The following is a 15,166-nucleotide window of genomic DNA, read 5'->3' on the forward strand; positions in this document are numbered from 1 at the left end:
GTCTATCTAACAGATAAATTGGTGTCTTAGTGTACTTTGATAAAATCTTCAACATTGTGAAGACTGCAGGAATAGCAGGGCTTTGATCCCAGGGCACAATCCAGATGGGAGGGGGGTAGGTGTGGGGGTAGGGAGGTGCCATAACTACAAGCAGGGGCCCAATACTGCTTCTAGCCTGGCCTCACCAGTCTCTAATCCAAGCACAGCAAAAGCCTGACGGCTCTGTGCCCTGGGGTTACTGAGCAGGTTGTTTCCCCCTGCCCTGGCCTCAGGTCACAGCAAAGCTCACATGAGAGCAAAGAGCTGTCAGGTACTAGTTGGTGAAGTTGAACTCTCCAGGACCAGTCCACAGAAGAGAAGTTAGAACATAGGAATTCACAAAGCTGACAATATTTTTAAAAATGCTTTAACAATTGTGTTATTTCCTGAATTGCCAGAGTGATGTTTTGAGGCTCACAGTGCACACAAGACATGTGTGCAGGATGTGGCTGATTGTGCAGGATTTGTGGGCGGCACGGTGGCACAGTGGTTAGCACTGCTGCCTAACAGCGCCAGAGACCCGGGTTCAATTCCCGCCTCAGGGAATTGAACGAGCTAAAAACTAATCAATATCGAGGAAATGGTTGAGTGACATTGATCTGTAGCAAGCAGATTGCAACCCAGTACAATAGAAGCAATCAAGTCCCTTCTCATATTTCTACTGCTCCTCCTCCTGCATCTGCCTCACTACTCTAGAGAACTGGAGACTGTTAAGAGTTACAACTGAGCTCACCTGGTGAAATTCAGTATCTACACACATGATTGTACACACAAGCACACGCAGGGCCTTACTGGGAAGCAGTTAAGGTGGTGTTCCTGGATTTCCCCCTGTTCTTTAGCATTTGCCAGTTGACACAGACTTGGGTTTCTTACCACTTCTCCTGGGGCCACAGTGAAGACAGAAGAGTCACTCCGAGACGTGGCAGAAGATAACGCTGAGACCTTGGCCAACATTGTTACGGGGACATTCTCAGCTCGGATTTCCATCTTGGAGCGAATGTTCTAAAGAAGGAAGGACATGGAACGGTCAAAATTAAAGCCTGGGGCCTCTGCACTGCTATTGTACCAAATCACAGCACTAATTCCATGACAATGCAGCAGGACATGCGTAACTCTATGGTGACACCATGCCATGCAATATACAACATGGTACACATACCAGGCTTGTATTGGCCATTGTGAAGAAATCATATTTGACCTGAAACATTAACTCTGTTTCTCACTTGGCAGATACTACTAGACCCATTGAGTTCTACCATCTCTTCCTGTTTTATATTTCAGTTTCCAGCAGCTACAATAGATTCCTTTGTTCAATGTGGGCAATGCGGTTTGGACAATGGACAAGCTTGTTTTCATGAAACTGAGCTTGGACGATGTTTTACCTCAAATGCATTCCGTAACAATTCGATTATATTGGAGGAGTCTTCCTGGAGCTGCCCAATATCAGACACAGGAAAATATTTACTCAATTTCTGTTGAAAAACAAGAAATATGTGAGAGTTGGCACCTTAGTGTGTGTAGTGAATAAAAGCAAGACAATCTGGAAATGAGACCATTGGAAAAGTCGGACATATAAAATTAGGCTAAGTCATGAAGTTAAATATACACCATATCACATCCCCAATATTACACTGTTATATTCTCGGTTCACAGGCGTCGCCTGTAATATTTAATGTATCACATTCTGTGTAATATACCACTGTTATACCTCCATATTATATATCTACTAATACACAGACCAATTAGGAGTACAGATCATTCTGCTATAATGCAAATTGGCTATAATCAGATTGACGTATAGGGGATACTGTTTCTAAAGCGCAAACTTTTAAAACGTGTATTGACTATAAATGACTATAACTTTACAGGTTATTTTTATTGCACAATTTTTATTTACCATGGGGTGACACAGAAGAATGGAACTATCACGTACCTACTGTAGGACATCTCAAGCTTACTCTGCCATTGAATAAGATTATGGCCGATCTGAATATTTCACAATCCTGCTTACACCAATAACCTTACACCCACTTTTTATCAAGAACCTGCCTTAAAAGTGTTCAAACATCGATTCCACCACGTTTTCAAGAAGACAATTATAAAGATTCATGACCTTGTGATAGGCTGTATCAAACCATCTGTAACAGACCTTATGATAACATACGTTATGCCACACACTTCATATCATACTCTGTAATATATGCATTATAGCTTTTGTAACACACACTGAATCAAACTAACTGTGACATACAGTATAACACATCCCCTGTCTTTCAGTGTATCACACACTATTATATAGCATATCGCACCTTATAATATACACTGTAACATTATCTCTAATGTACAGTATATTTCAATCCACTATAACACATCCTCTGGGCTGGATTTACAGCTCTCACCAGCAGGTTTGTAGTGGCAGGCATTTGGGGGAAATGGGCTCATAGAACAGATCGCATGCAGTACATGGCCTTCCCTCCTGCCCCATGACCTGGCTCCTATTTTGAGGAACATTGGGCAGTTCACTCACCCTTGAGCTGAATGAGACCAATAAGTGGCCAATTAATGGTCACTGCAGTGCCTTATGCTGCCCCTTGGGGGAGATGGATGGGGGAGGCTACTGCACTTGGGTAGCCAATAGCAATTACTGAGCAAAAGGTGTCTGGATGGATATATGAATAGGAAGAGGTTAGAGGGATATGGGCAAAATGCTGGCAAATGGGACTAGATTAATTTAGATTAACTAGATTAATCTGGTTGGCATGGATTATTAGATGAAGGGTCTGTTCCTGTGCTGTACAGCTCCATGACTCTATGACTCTAAGTGGACATTGTGAACTCCTTTCAGGTGTCGCTGATGATAACTGAAGACATCCCTCCCATCTCCACTGTCTCCCAACATTGAGGACAGACTCCTCACCATTAACCACCCCCTGACCTCTCCAATTAAGCCTCATCCGCCTTCACTCAGCCCCATGTATCCCCAACAATGGGCACTGCCCAAACAGGGCATGGCTGACAATTTTCTTGTTACTGTAGGAACTTTGAGCTCTGAGTGCAGCCCTGACCTCCAGTACCAGAACTCAATTGACCTATTGACCCCCTGAGCAACTGCACAGATACAGTTTAGAGGGAAAATTGGTGAGGTCACGGCACCTCGTAAATTCAGCCGTATATCATTCCCTGATATAGTGTATCACATCCTCTAAAATATACACAATATGACATCCTAAGTAGTAGACATTCTATCATACTAATAGTAACATACAATGGATCATATGCCCTGTAATATGCATGATATCATATATTTTGTAATATACACAGTATAACACCATCTGCAATATACATTGTATCACAACCTCTGCAATATACACTCTGTCACACCTCCCAATATATTTTACATCATACCCCTGTCATATCATAGAATCACATATTTAGAGGCCATTCAGCACTGACTCTCCAAACTCATGCCACCTAGATCCACCCCACATCCTATCTATGTAACACTGCATTTCCCATGGCTAATCCAACTACCTAGCCTGTATTTCCCTACACTGAAATAATTTAGCATGGCCAATCCACCAAACCAGCACATCTTTGGACTGTGAGAGGAAAACAGAGCATCTGGAGGAAACCCACACAGACACAGGAAGAATAACCACCCAAAGCTGGAATCAAACCCTGGTCTCTAGCTGTGCAAGGCAGCAGTGAAAATCAGAGACCCACCGTGCCACCCAAATAAACAGTATCACAGCAACTCCACCACCTCCCCACTCCCGCAACATACATTATGACACACTCCCTAACATGATTGAGTTTTTTGAAGGAGTAACAAAGAGGATTGATGAGGGCAGAGCAGTAGATGTGATCTATATGGACTTCAGCCAGGCATTTGACAAAGTTCTCCATGGGAGACTGGTGAGCAAGGTTAGATCTCACGGAATACAGGGAGAACAAGTCATTTGGATACAGAACTGGCTCAAAGGTAGAAGACAGAGGGTGGTGGTGGAGGGTTGTTTTTCAGACTGGAGGCCTGTGACCAGTGGAGTGCCACAAGGATCGATGCTGGGTCCTCTACTTTTTGTCATTTACATAAATGATTTGGATGCGAGCATAAGAGGTACAGTTAGTAAGTTTGCAGATGACACCAAAATTGGAGGTGTAGTGGACAGGGAAGAGGGTTACCTCAGATTACAACAGGATCTTGACCAGATGGGTCAATGGGCTGAGAAGTGGCAGATGGAGTTTAATTCAGATAAATGCGAGGTGCTGCATTTTGGGAAAGCAAATCTTAGCAGGACTTATACACTTAATGGTAAGGTCCTAGGTAGTGTTGCTGAACAAAGAGACCTTGGAGTGCAGGTTCATAGCTCCTTGAAAATGGAGTCGCAGGTTGAGCGGATAGTGAAGGCGGCGTTTGGTATGCTTTCCTTTATTGGTCAGAGTGTTGAGTACAAGAGTTGGGAGGTCATGTTGCGGCTTTACAGGACATTGGTTAGGGTGGTACGTGTATGGAATGAGCTGCCAGAGAAAACGGTGGAGGCTGGTACAATTGCAACATTTAAGAGGCATTTGGATGGGTATATGAATAGGAAGAGTTTGGAGGGATATGGACCAGGTGCTGGCAGGTGGGACTAGATTGGGTTGGGGTATCTAGTCAGCATGGATGGGTTGGACCGAAAGGATGCTGTACATCTCTATGACTCTATGATATACACTGTATCAGAACTCCTGCAATGTACACAATATCACACTCCCATTATGCACTGCATAATGTGTTCTACTGTTTATATTTTTCAGAGGTGAGTACTAATGTATACTTTATAACACAATACAGGTACATTTCAGGGATTAACCTTAGCAGGTTCATGTAATACTGAAGTACAATGTCCGATCACGAAATAGAATTAGGCCATTTGGTTAATATGTTTCTCCACTCATTCGATCATGGCTGATATGTTTCTAAACCCCGCTCTCCTGCCTTCTCCATGCAAATCTTTATTATTGACTGTAAATAGCCTATAATGTCGACTCTTGATTGCGAGTGTCTCACAAGCAACTTTGCAATAAGCAAGATGTTTTGTAATAAATAATAACTTGCACAATATTCAACATGCCTCATAGTATATACATTGCAATTTATATTCCAAATATACAGAATAGATAGCCTTTATTGGCATGTGCACTCGAATGAGTGCAGTGAAAAGCTTGTAATGTCGCCTCTCGGCACGATCATAATTCACATATTTTACTACATAACTTTTACTTTAAAGAATTGATGTTTTAGTTCTGCATTATTGGAAGCATCTAGTTGAGAAACTAGTAAATGCAGCTTTGATGTAAATGTAACTGAAGCAAGCCTACAACTTAAAGGTTATCCTGTGTTTATTCAATCCATTCAGAGTGAATTATGGGAGCACTTGAAGAAGGGTGACCCTTCTTGTTTATGGTAGTACCAGAAAATCTCATTTTACTTCAATAAAGTATTTAAATTATGCACGTAGTTCCTAATAAACAGAGGTTGGGGCAGTTGGTCAATAATGGAGTTCTTAATAGGGACAGAAGTCTGTGGAAAGGGTTGCAAACTCCATTGGCAATATTAGTTTCTCAAATGGTGACAGTAATTAAAAGGTGTCAAATAAGGTAAACTAATTAAAAGGTGTCAAATAAGGTAAACTATTTAGTTTGCACTCCTGTCTGGGAATATTCACATTGTTAGAGAGATAGAACATAGAATAGTACATAGAACATTACAGCGCATTACAGGCCCTTTGGCCCTCAATGTTGCGCTGACCTGTGAAATGAATCTGAAGCCCATCTAACCTGCACTATTCCATTTTCATCTATATATCTATCCAATGACCATTTAAATGCCCTCAAAGTTGGCGTGTCTACTACTGTTGAAGGCAGTGCGCTCTCTGAGTAAAGAAATTACCTCTGACATCTATATCTATCACCCCTCAATTTAAAGCTGTGCCCCTTTTGCTAGCCATCACCATCTGAGATGATCTGTGGGAATCAGAAGCTTCTTTTGTTTAATTTGTCTAGGCACTTTGCTCACTGAAGGCAGTTCAAGCTGTAGACTGCAGTTGGGAGAACCAAAGGATATGAATGTTAAATGTATACTTAAGAGAGGAAATACAAATGTTATTGTTCAATACATAATGCAGATTGGGCTCAAGCCAAAAAGCTAAAAGCTTATGAAAGGGTCCCCATAAAATCCTGGATCTTGGAAAATAACAGGAACACTGGGGAGAATGAAAGTAAATTCCATAGGGCTGTGGCATACCTTTTCTTGGTCCCTAAAAAAGAAGAACCTTGAAGATGTTCTGATAAGGGATCTTTTGTTGGGAGTGTAAAAGTAAAATATAGCATACATAGTTAAAAACTATGTTGTTGATATAGTGATACTTGCTTTGCATAATTTATTTTTGTATGCAGCTAAGTTTATTTATATTTAAAAAATGAAATACTTGTGGTCAAATTCTCTTGGTTAATTACACTGTTCAAATTTCACTTAAAAAGTTCTTGATCCTTGCTTGGATTCTAACACTTACATGTTAGATAATGTAGAACACATCCTGCAAAATGTCTTGTAGACAGCATTAAAACAAAGTGATCTCTGTTTTTTTCATGCTAAACATCTTACCTGATAATAAGAATAAGAGTGGTTGGTAACTGCAAAGATTGGGATGATGCTTTGCTCCGTAAGGTGACGAACCAGAGTTGGGATCGATGGATAATCTTGCAATGTATGCCAAGTGTAGGACCCATTTGAGTCCAAGTGGCAGTGTTCATCATTCCGTTTCAGAATCCCAGAGAGAACATTGGAGCCATCAGCTTCATAATGAAAGGCAGATTCAGTGGAGAAAACCAATATGTGGGTACTCTGACTCCTCCAGCCAATTTGATTCTGCAAAGAATAGTAGACAGTGCTCAGGAAAGGAAGAGTCAAATAGAAAGGTGTATCATTACTAGGAGAATTGAGTGATGCAGGGCAGAGTATTCAATAATGCAACCTCAGGGCAACAGGCCATCAAATAAAAAAAATTATCAGAACTTCATGGTATATTCACTGTGATCAAAACTCAGTGTTTTAACATTAGACCAGGACATTGATTCCAGCATTTCACAGGGAAACCTCAGAATGAAGTAAAGTTATCAACATCCCAGAGAACTACAAGGATACGCTCTCATTCAAGAGAGGGAAAGAGCAAGGGAGGTAACTGGTGATGTTTTACCCTCAGGAGGAGAGAGATTAAGAAGGAGAATTCTTCACGGTGACTTTAGCCAGTGCAGAAATTAAACCCACACTTTTAGTGTTACTCTGCATTGCAAACCAGTTGTACAGTCAACTGAGCTAACTAACCCCCTACAATGCAATATAGCCCTATTGTACAATATGCATAGACTGATTCAGGGGTGCGGTCTTCTCTAGACTGTGAAGACAAATTGAACATTAATAAAACATACATTCTGGATGAGCATTTAAAATGCCAAGGCGAGCAGACTATGGACCAAGGGCAGGTGAATGGGATGAGTGTAGTTTAGTGTTTGTTGGTCAGCATTTACTTGATGGGCTGAAGATCTTGTTTCTATGCTGTTTGACTTAATGACTCTGTCCTGTACTGGTCACCTCTATTGGGTTAAGTGAGGTCAAGCTTCCAAAGCCATGAACCCTCAAAGTGAACTCCTGTGCAATTTACAGAGGAATGTCTCCAGTTTAATGGAGTGAAAGCAAATGAAAGAATAACCTTAAATCCAGCAGTTAGATGTCCGGATACTCATAGATCCACACTGGTGCAGAACATCAGAAAATCTCATTGACCATGTCAAGAGTTTAATACCATCTCTACAGCCACAGATTGAATGGATTTGGCTATAATGCTGGAGCTGTGTATCCTGGCGGGAATAAGTCTGTCACTGTATAACACTGGGCTACAGTACTGGTGGGGACAGGCCTGTCTTTGTATAACACTGGGCTACAGTACTGGTGGGGACAGGCCTGTCTTTGTATAACACTGGGCTACAGTACTGGTGGGGCCAGGTCTGTCTCTGTATAACACTGGGCCACAGTACTGGTGGGGACAGGTCTGTCACTGTATAACACTGGGCTACAGTACTGGTGGGGACAGGTCTGTCACTGTATAACACTGGGCTACAGTACTGGTGGGGACAGGTCTGTCACTGTATAACACTGGGCTACAGTACTGGTGGGGACAGGCCTGTCTTTGTATAACACTGGGCTACAGTACTGGTGGGGCCAGGTCTCTCTCTGTATAACACTGGGCCACAGTACTGGTGGGGACAGGTCTGTCACTGTATAACACTGGGCTACAGTACTGGTGGGGACAGGTCTGTCTTTGTATAACACTGGGCTACAGTACTGGTGGGGACAGGTCTGTCACTGTATAACACTGGGCTACAGTACTGGTGGGGACAGGTCTGTCTCTGTATAACACTGGGCTACAGTACTGGTGGGGACAGGTCTGTCACTGTATAACACTGGGCTACAGTACTGGTGGGGACAGGCCTGTCTTTGTATAACACTGGGCTACAGTACTGGTGGGGCCAGGTCTCTCTCTGTATAACACTGGGCCACAGTACTGGTGGGGACAGGTCTGTCACTGTATAACACTGGGCTACAGTACTGGTGGGGACAGGTCTGTCACTGTATAACACTGGGCTACAGTACTGGTGGGGACAGGTCTGTCTCTGTATAACACTGGGCTACAGTACTGGTGGGGACAGGTCTGTCACTGTATAACACTGGGCTACAGTACTGGTGGGGACAGGTCTGTCTCTGTATAACACTGGGCTACAGTACTGGTGGGGACAGGTCTGTCTCTGTATAACACTGGGCTACAGTACTGGTGGGGACAGGCCTGTCTTTGTATAACATCGGGGTACAGTACTGGTGGGGCCAGGCCTATCTCTGTATAACACTGGGGTACAGTACTAGTGGAAACAGATCTGTCACTGTATAATCCTGGGGTACAGTACTGGTGGGGATAGGACCATCACTGTATAACACTGGGCTACAGTACTGGTGGGGACAGGCCTGTCTTTGTATAACATCGGGGTACAGTACTGGTGGGGCCAGGCCTATCTCTGTATAACACTGGGGTACAGTACTGGTGGGGACAGGTCTGTCACTGTATAACACAGGGGTACAGTACTGGTGGGGACAGGCCTGCCACTATATAACACTGGGGTACAGTACTGGTGGGGACAGGTCTGCCACTATATAACACTGGGGTACAGTACTGGTGGGGACAGGTCTGTCACTGTATAACACTGGGGTACAGTACTAGTGGAAACAGATCTGTCACTGTATAATCCTGGGGTACAGTACTGGTGGGGATAGGACCATCACTGTATAACACTGGGGTATAGTACTGGTGGGGACAGATCTGTCATTGTATAACCCTGGGCTACAGTACTGGTGGAGACAGATCTGTCACTGTATAACCCTGGGGTACAGTACTGGTGGGGACAGGTCTGTCACTGTATAACACTGGGCTACAGTACTGGTGGGGACAGGCCTGTCTTTGTATAACACTGGGCTACAGTACTGGTGGGGCCAGGCCTATCTCTGTATAACACTGGGCCACAGTACTGGTGGGGACAGGCCTGTCACTGTATAACACTGGGGTACAGTACTGGTGGGGACAGGTCTGTCACTGTATAACACAGGGGTACAGTACTGGTGGGGACAGGCCTGCCACTATATAACACTGGGGTACAGTACTGGTGGGGACAGGTCTGTCACTGTATAACACTGGGGTACAGTACTAGTGGAAACAGATCTGTCACTGTATAATCCTGGGGTACAGTACTGGTGGGGATAGGACCATCACTGTATAACACTGGGGTATAGTACTGGTGGGGACAGATCTGTCATTGTATAACCCTGGGCTACAGTACTGGTGGGGACAGGTCTGTCACTGTATAACACAGGGGTACAGTACTGGTGGGGACAGGCCTGCCACTATATAACACTGGGGTACAGTACTGGTGGGGACAGGTCTGTCACTGTTTAACACCAGGGTACAATACTGGTGGAGACAGCCTGTCACTGGGGTCAGTACTGACTTCAAATTATATTTTTATGTAAATTACCTAAAATGGGTCATATTTCAGGGAATTCAAGATAATTATTTCATTAATTAGTTACAACAAAAACCTGTACAGCAGATGACAAGAGGTTCTCAAAATTCCCTATATCTACCTGCACATCATTGACTAGAAATGGCCAGGTCCATTTATGTAAGATTTATCCAACTTACTGAAACAATGCCTATTGAGAAATAAGAACATTTTCCCTTTATCCCCAATGATCTCATTTAATATGGTCAAATCTAACTGACCACAGCAGGTACAGAGTTAAACCATTTAACTGAAAGGAGGTCCACCTGATGATCTGGGCTAGAAATGGAGACAAGGAAATTGGATGGGCACTTGAAAAATAAATTTGTTGAAGTTAGTGGATTGAGTGGTGGAATGGGTTTGACTGAACTGGCAAAGATCTGGCATGGACTCATTGGGGTGAACGGCCAGATTTTGATTCACATTTTGGGGCAGCACAGTGGCTCAGTGGTTAGCACTGCTGCCTCACAGCACCAGGGTACCAGGTTCGATTCCAGCCTTGGGTGACTGTCTGTGTCTGCGTGGGTTTCCTCTGGATGCTCCGGTTTCCTCCCACAGTCAAAGATGTGCAGGTCAGGTGAATTAGCCATGCTAAATTGCCCGTAGTGTTAGGTGCATTAGTCAGAGGGAAATGGGTCGAGGTGGGTTACTCTTCGGAGGGTTGTTGTGGACTGGTTGGGCCGAAGGGTCTGTTTCCATATTGTAGGGAATCTAATCTACATTGACTTGATAACTAAAACAAAATGGATCCCAGAGCAAGTGAACTCACCTGACAAACAGCAACCTGCAGAATGGCATCAAATCCACCTTCAGGAGCATCCACGTTTCCTGAAATTCTCTCTTTCTTCAGCTCATTGGTGAAATACTCAGCATTTGGTGTCAATGGAATAACATTCTTGAAGGAGAATGGAGCATCGCTGTTGGGCCAGGGTTCTCGGAGCCTGGAACAGATGAAAAAATCAGGAAGGGTAAGACGATGGTGACTTTAACATATTCCACAATCCTGTGAGAGAAACCTGGGCAGCTTTCCAGCAGAGATTTGAAGAGGACTTCAGATCAAACAGGTTTTCACCCCTATTCGTAAATTCTGATGAAGAGTTACTGGACTCAATGTTAACTCTGCTTTTTCCCCACAGATACTGCCAGACCTGCTGAGTTTCCCTAGCAATTTCTGTTTCTACTTCAAATCTTCAGCATCTGAAGTTCTTTGTTTTACTTTTGATGAGTGTGGTGTATTTAATAGGTTCATGCTGTTACTTAGGTTCAAGCCGTCTAACATATACTCTGTTTCAGGGACTGCTGCCCTTTTTTATTTCAAGGTGAGGAAATACTACAGTTTTAATGAACCTTGTTCATTTCTCATGATGGTGTACTATGTTCAATTATAAGCACTGTGTGCCTTGTTGACTGTTCTCTTGCATAGAAGAGACACAGCACAGAATCATCACGTAAATCCTGGGATTCATGAGGCTTAAGTTGTAAGGATAGTTTGTGAAATGTTTAGTACTCCCTTTCTATGCCTTAAAAAGAGATTCTCTGGAATGATTACAAACAATTCAGGGCAAAATGATAAAGCAGAGCCATATAGGTGGTGATCCCTAAATTCCTTCTTGAGCCATGTGCTTAAAGTAAATAAGATTAGAGAGCGAAAGTATGGCTCAGAGATACTGCTGAGAGAAAGGGGTTTATAACTCAGGAAGCACAGGTATTAGTACAGTGGAAAGAGGCAGTCATTCATTGTGCTGGACTTCATTTGAACCAGTTGGGACCAATGACCTGGTGAATCACGTAACTAGAACTGTAGATTTAGTCATGGAGCAGTGTGGGGGTGTACAGGTGAAGGTAAATTTATAGAATCAAAAAGAAATTAGTTCAAGGCTGCAGGATAGTGAAGAGTGAGTGATGATCAGGGTGACAGGAAGGGATTGAAAGTATATGCAGAAGAGTTCAGCTCAAATTAAAACCAGACCAAGTGGTAATGCTAAACCATTTAAAAAAAACCCCATAAGAACTGAAGTAGCCAGTGTGGGTCGGGGTGGGCCTGAGCAGGGACTACTTGCTGTCCTCTATTACTCAGTTTACTCTCAAAGTTTATTTTCTTTGATCTTTGAAAAAACAAAATTTACCAGTTCTCTAGCTTACTACTAATCATTGCCACATTGCTAATTGTTTTTCCTTCAATTTGCTACTATTCTTGAATGCCCGGGTTAACCTTGGTTGACTCTTCCCAATGAGGAGGAAGAATTCTGCGAAGGGGAGTTACCTTGAGCTTATGGTTCTTTTGTCTGAATGTATACAGCATTTCTAACAAGATAAAGGAGTTGAAGGCACATGTAGAATAAATAAGCATGACTTGATTGGTGTTCAAGAGACATAGCTTCAGTATGACTACGAGTGGGAACTTAATATTCAAATTCACTTAACTTTTCAGAAGGATAGGCAAAAAGTACAAGGAGGTGGAGTAGTGTTAATAAAGGAAGGTATCAGTGCAGTGATGGATAGTGACGTAGGTGCAATAGATTGTGATGCTAAATAAATTTGGGTAGAAATAAGGAATAGCATAAGTTATAGGCCACTGAAGAATTGTCTTACAAAGGATAAATCAGTAAATAATGGAGTTGTGTAAGAAAGGTACTGCAGTTGTAATGTGATTTGTTACTTGCGTATTGAGTTGACAAACAGGCAAAGGTAATGTGAAAGATGAATTTCTGGAGTGCATCAGGGATTGTTTCATAGAACTGTGTTGGAAAGCCTGCCTGGAACACCTACGTAGATCTGTTAATGTGTAACAAGGTAAGATTTAATAGATCTTGGAGGGTAGTGATCACAAAATGATAGAATTTAAAATTCAACTTGTGGGAAAGTAACTGATGTCAAAGCAGTATCCTCCTTTAAGGGCAATAGAGGTGGGAGGAAAAATGTCTAAAGCAGGTTGGAAAAAAAGTCAGTAGATGAGCAGTGGCAGAAATTTATGCAGGTACTTCATAATGCTTAGCAAAAAATTATTCTGGTCAAAAAGAAGGGTTTGATGATAAGCATGAACCACCTGTAGCTAACAAAGACAGTCAAGGACAGTCCAGTCAAGGTCTATGGCATTACAACATAGCAAAACAAAGTGGTTGTAGGCCAGATGACTGGGAACATTTTTAAGGAACCAGAAGTGGATGACTAAAACAAAAGGAGAAAGTTGATTACAAAAACAAGTTAGCAAGAAATATGAAAAGACAAACAGAAAAACATTCTCAAGTAATTAAGAAAAAATGTGAAGTAAATGTGGGACACTTGGAGAAAACAGCTGGGGAATTAATAATGGGGAGCAGTGTAATGGGGGATAATTTAAAGCAATAGTTTTGCGTCAATCTTCATGATGGAGGACACTATACAAACATCCCAAGGATGACAACAGATAAACGAGGTGCTGATGGAAGGAATACTCTTGCAGCAGTCTCTATTACTTCCTATTGGAAGGATGTTGTGAAAATTGAAAGGGTCCAGAAAAAGTTTACAAGAATGTTGCCAGGGTTGGAGGATTTGAGCTATAGGGAGAAGTTGAACAGGCTGGTGCTGTTTTCTCTGGAGCATCGTAGACTGAGGGAAGATCTTTATAGAGGTTTATTAAATCATGAGGGGCATGTATAGGATAAATAGACTAAGTCTTTTCCCTGCGGTGGGGGAGTCTAGAACTAGAGGGCATAGGTTTAGGGTGAGAGGGGAAGGATATAAAAGAGACCTAAGGGGCAACTTTTTCACTCAGAGGGTGATGTGTGTATGGAATGAGCTGCCAGAGGAAGTGGTGGAGGCTGGTACAATTGCAACATTTAAAAGGCATTTGGATGGGTGTGTGAATAGGAAGGGTTTGGAGGGATATGGGCCGGGTGCTGGCAGGTGGGACTAGATTGGGTTGGGATATCTGGTCGGCATGGATGAGTTAGACCAAAGGGTTTGTTTCCATGCTGTACATCTGTATGACTCTATGACTCAGTGAATATGCCAAATTGGTGGGGGTGTGTGGGGATAACCTCTCTCATCTCAATTACAGAATGATGCAGCAAGGTCAAACTGTTCTTTGTAGCTGTGTCTATTCTTTTGTAGCGATATCCTGTCAGTCATATCTCAATCTCTTTTGGAATCTCCTGTTGAATTGCCTTCTACCATCCTACTAGGCAGTGCAATCCAATCAGAAGAACTCAAAGTCAAAATAATTATCTCTCACCCCAAAGCCTAAGATATTTTACTAATCTTGCTGAATCTCTGCCTGCTGCTTATTGAATGTCCTGCAATAGAACACTATCTTCTTGAGCACTCAGAATCCTTCAAAATATGAAATCTCCCCGGAACATTCTCTCAAGAGAAAACAATAAGCCCTGTCTTGCTATTCTTATCGGGGTAAAAACAATAACTGCAGATGCTGGGAACCAGATTCTGGATTAGTGGTGCTGGAAGAGCACAGCAGTTCAGGCAGCATCCGAGGAGCAGTAAAATCGATATTTCGGGCAAAATCCCTTCATCAGGAATAAAGGCAGTGAGCCTAAAGGGTGGAGAGATAAGTGAAAGGAGGGTGGGGGTGGGGAGAAAGTAGCATAGAGTACAATAGGTGAGTGGAGGAGGGGATGAAGGTGATAGGGGAGGGGAGGGTGGAGTGGATAGGTGGAAAAAAAGGACAAGTCATGGGGACAGTGCTGAGCTGGAAGTTGGGAACTGCGGTGAGGTGGGGGAAGGGGAAATGAGGAAACTGTTGAAGTCCACATTGATGCCCTGGGGTTGAAGTGTTCCGAGGTGGAAGATGAGGCGTTCTTCCTCCAGGCGTCGGGTGGTGAGGGAGCGGCGGTGAAGGAGGCCCAGGACCTCCATGCCCTCGGCAGAGTGGGAGGGGGAGTTGAAATGTTGGGCCACAGGGCGGTGTGGTTGATTGGTGTGGGTGTCCCGGAGATGTTCCCTAAGGTGCTCTGCTAGAAGGCGTCCAGTCTCCCCAGTGTAGAGG

General features: G+C 43.1%; 1 protein-coding gene across 3 annotated transcripts in view; it reads right to left on the bottom strand.

Moving 5' to 3' along the window:
- The window catches only part of itgb4 (integrin, beta 4), a 186,550-nt gene that overhangs the window by 103,931 nt on the left and 67,453 nt on the right, over positions 1 to 15,166 (bottom strand). For all 3 annotated transcript variants that reach the window (XM_072558118.1, XM_072558119.1, XM_072558120.1), the window contains exons 7-10: positions 10,955 to 11,126; positions 6,686 to 6,949; positions 1,422 to 1,511; positions 913 to 1,041 (exon numbers count right to left, since the gene is read on the bottom strand). In XM_072558118.1, coding sequence (XP_072414219.1) covers positions 913 to 1,041; positions 1,422 to 1,511; positions 6,686 to 6,949; positions 10,955 to 11,126 — 655 coding nt within the window. The remainder of the gene's footprint in view (positions 1 to 912; positions 1,042 to 1,421; positions 1,512 to 6,685; positions 6,950 to 10,954; positions 11,127 to 15,166) is intronic.

Source organism: Chiloscyllium punctatum, chromosome 39 (genome assembly GCF_047496795.1).
Source record: "Chiloscyllium punctatum isolate Juve2018m chromosome 39, sChiPun1.3, whole genome shotgun sequence".
NCBI lineage: Eukaryota > Metazoa > Chordata > Chondrichthyes > Orectolobiformes > Hemiscylliidae > Chiloscyllium > Chiloscyllium punctatum.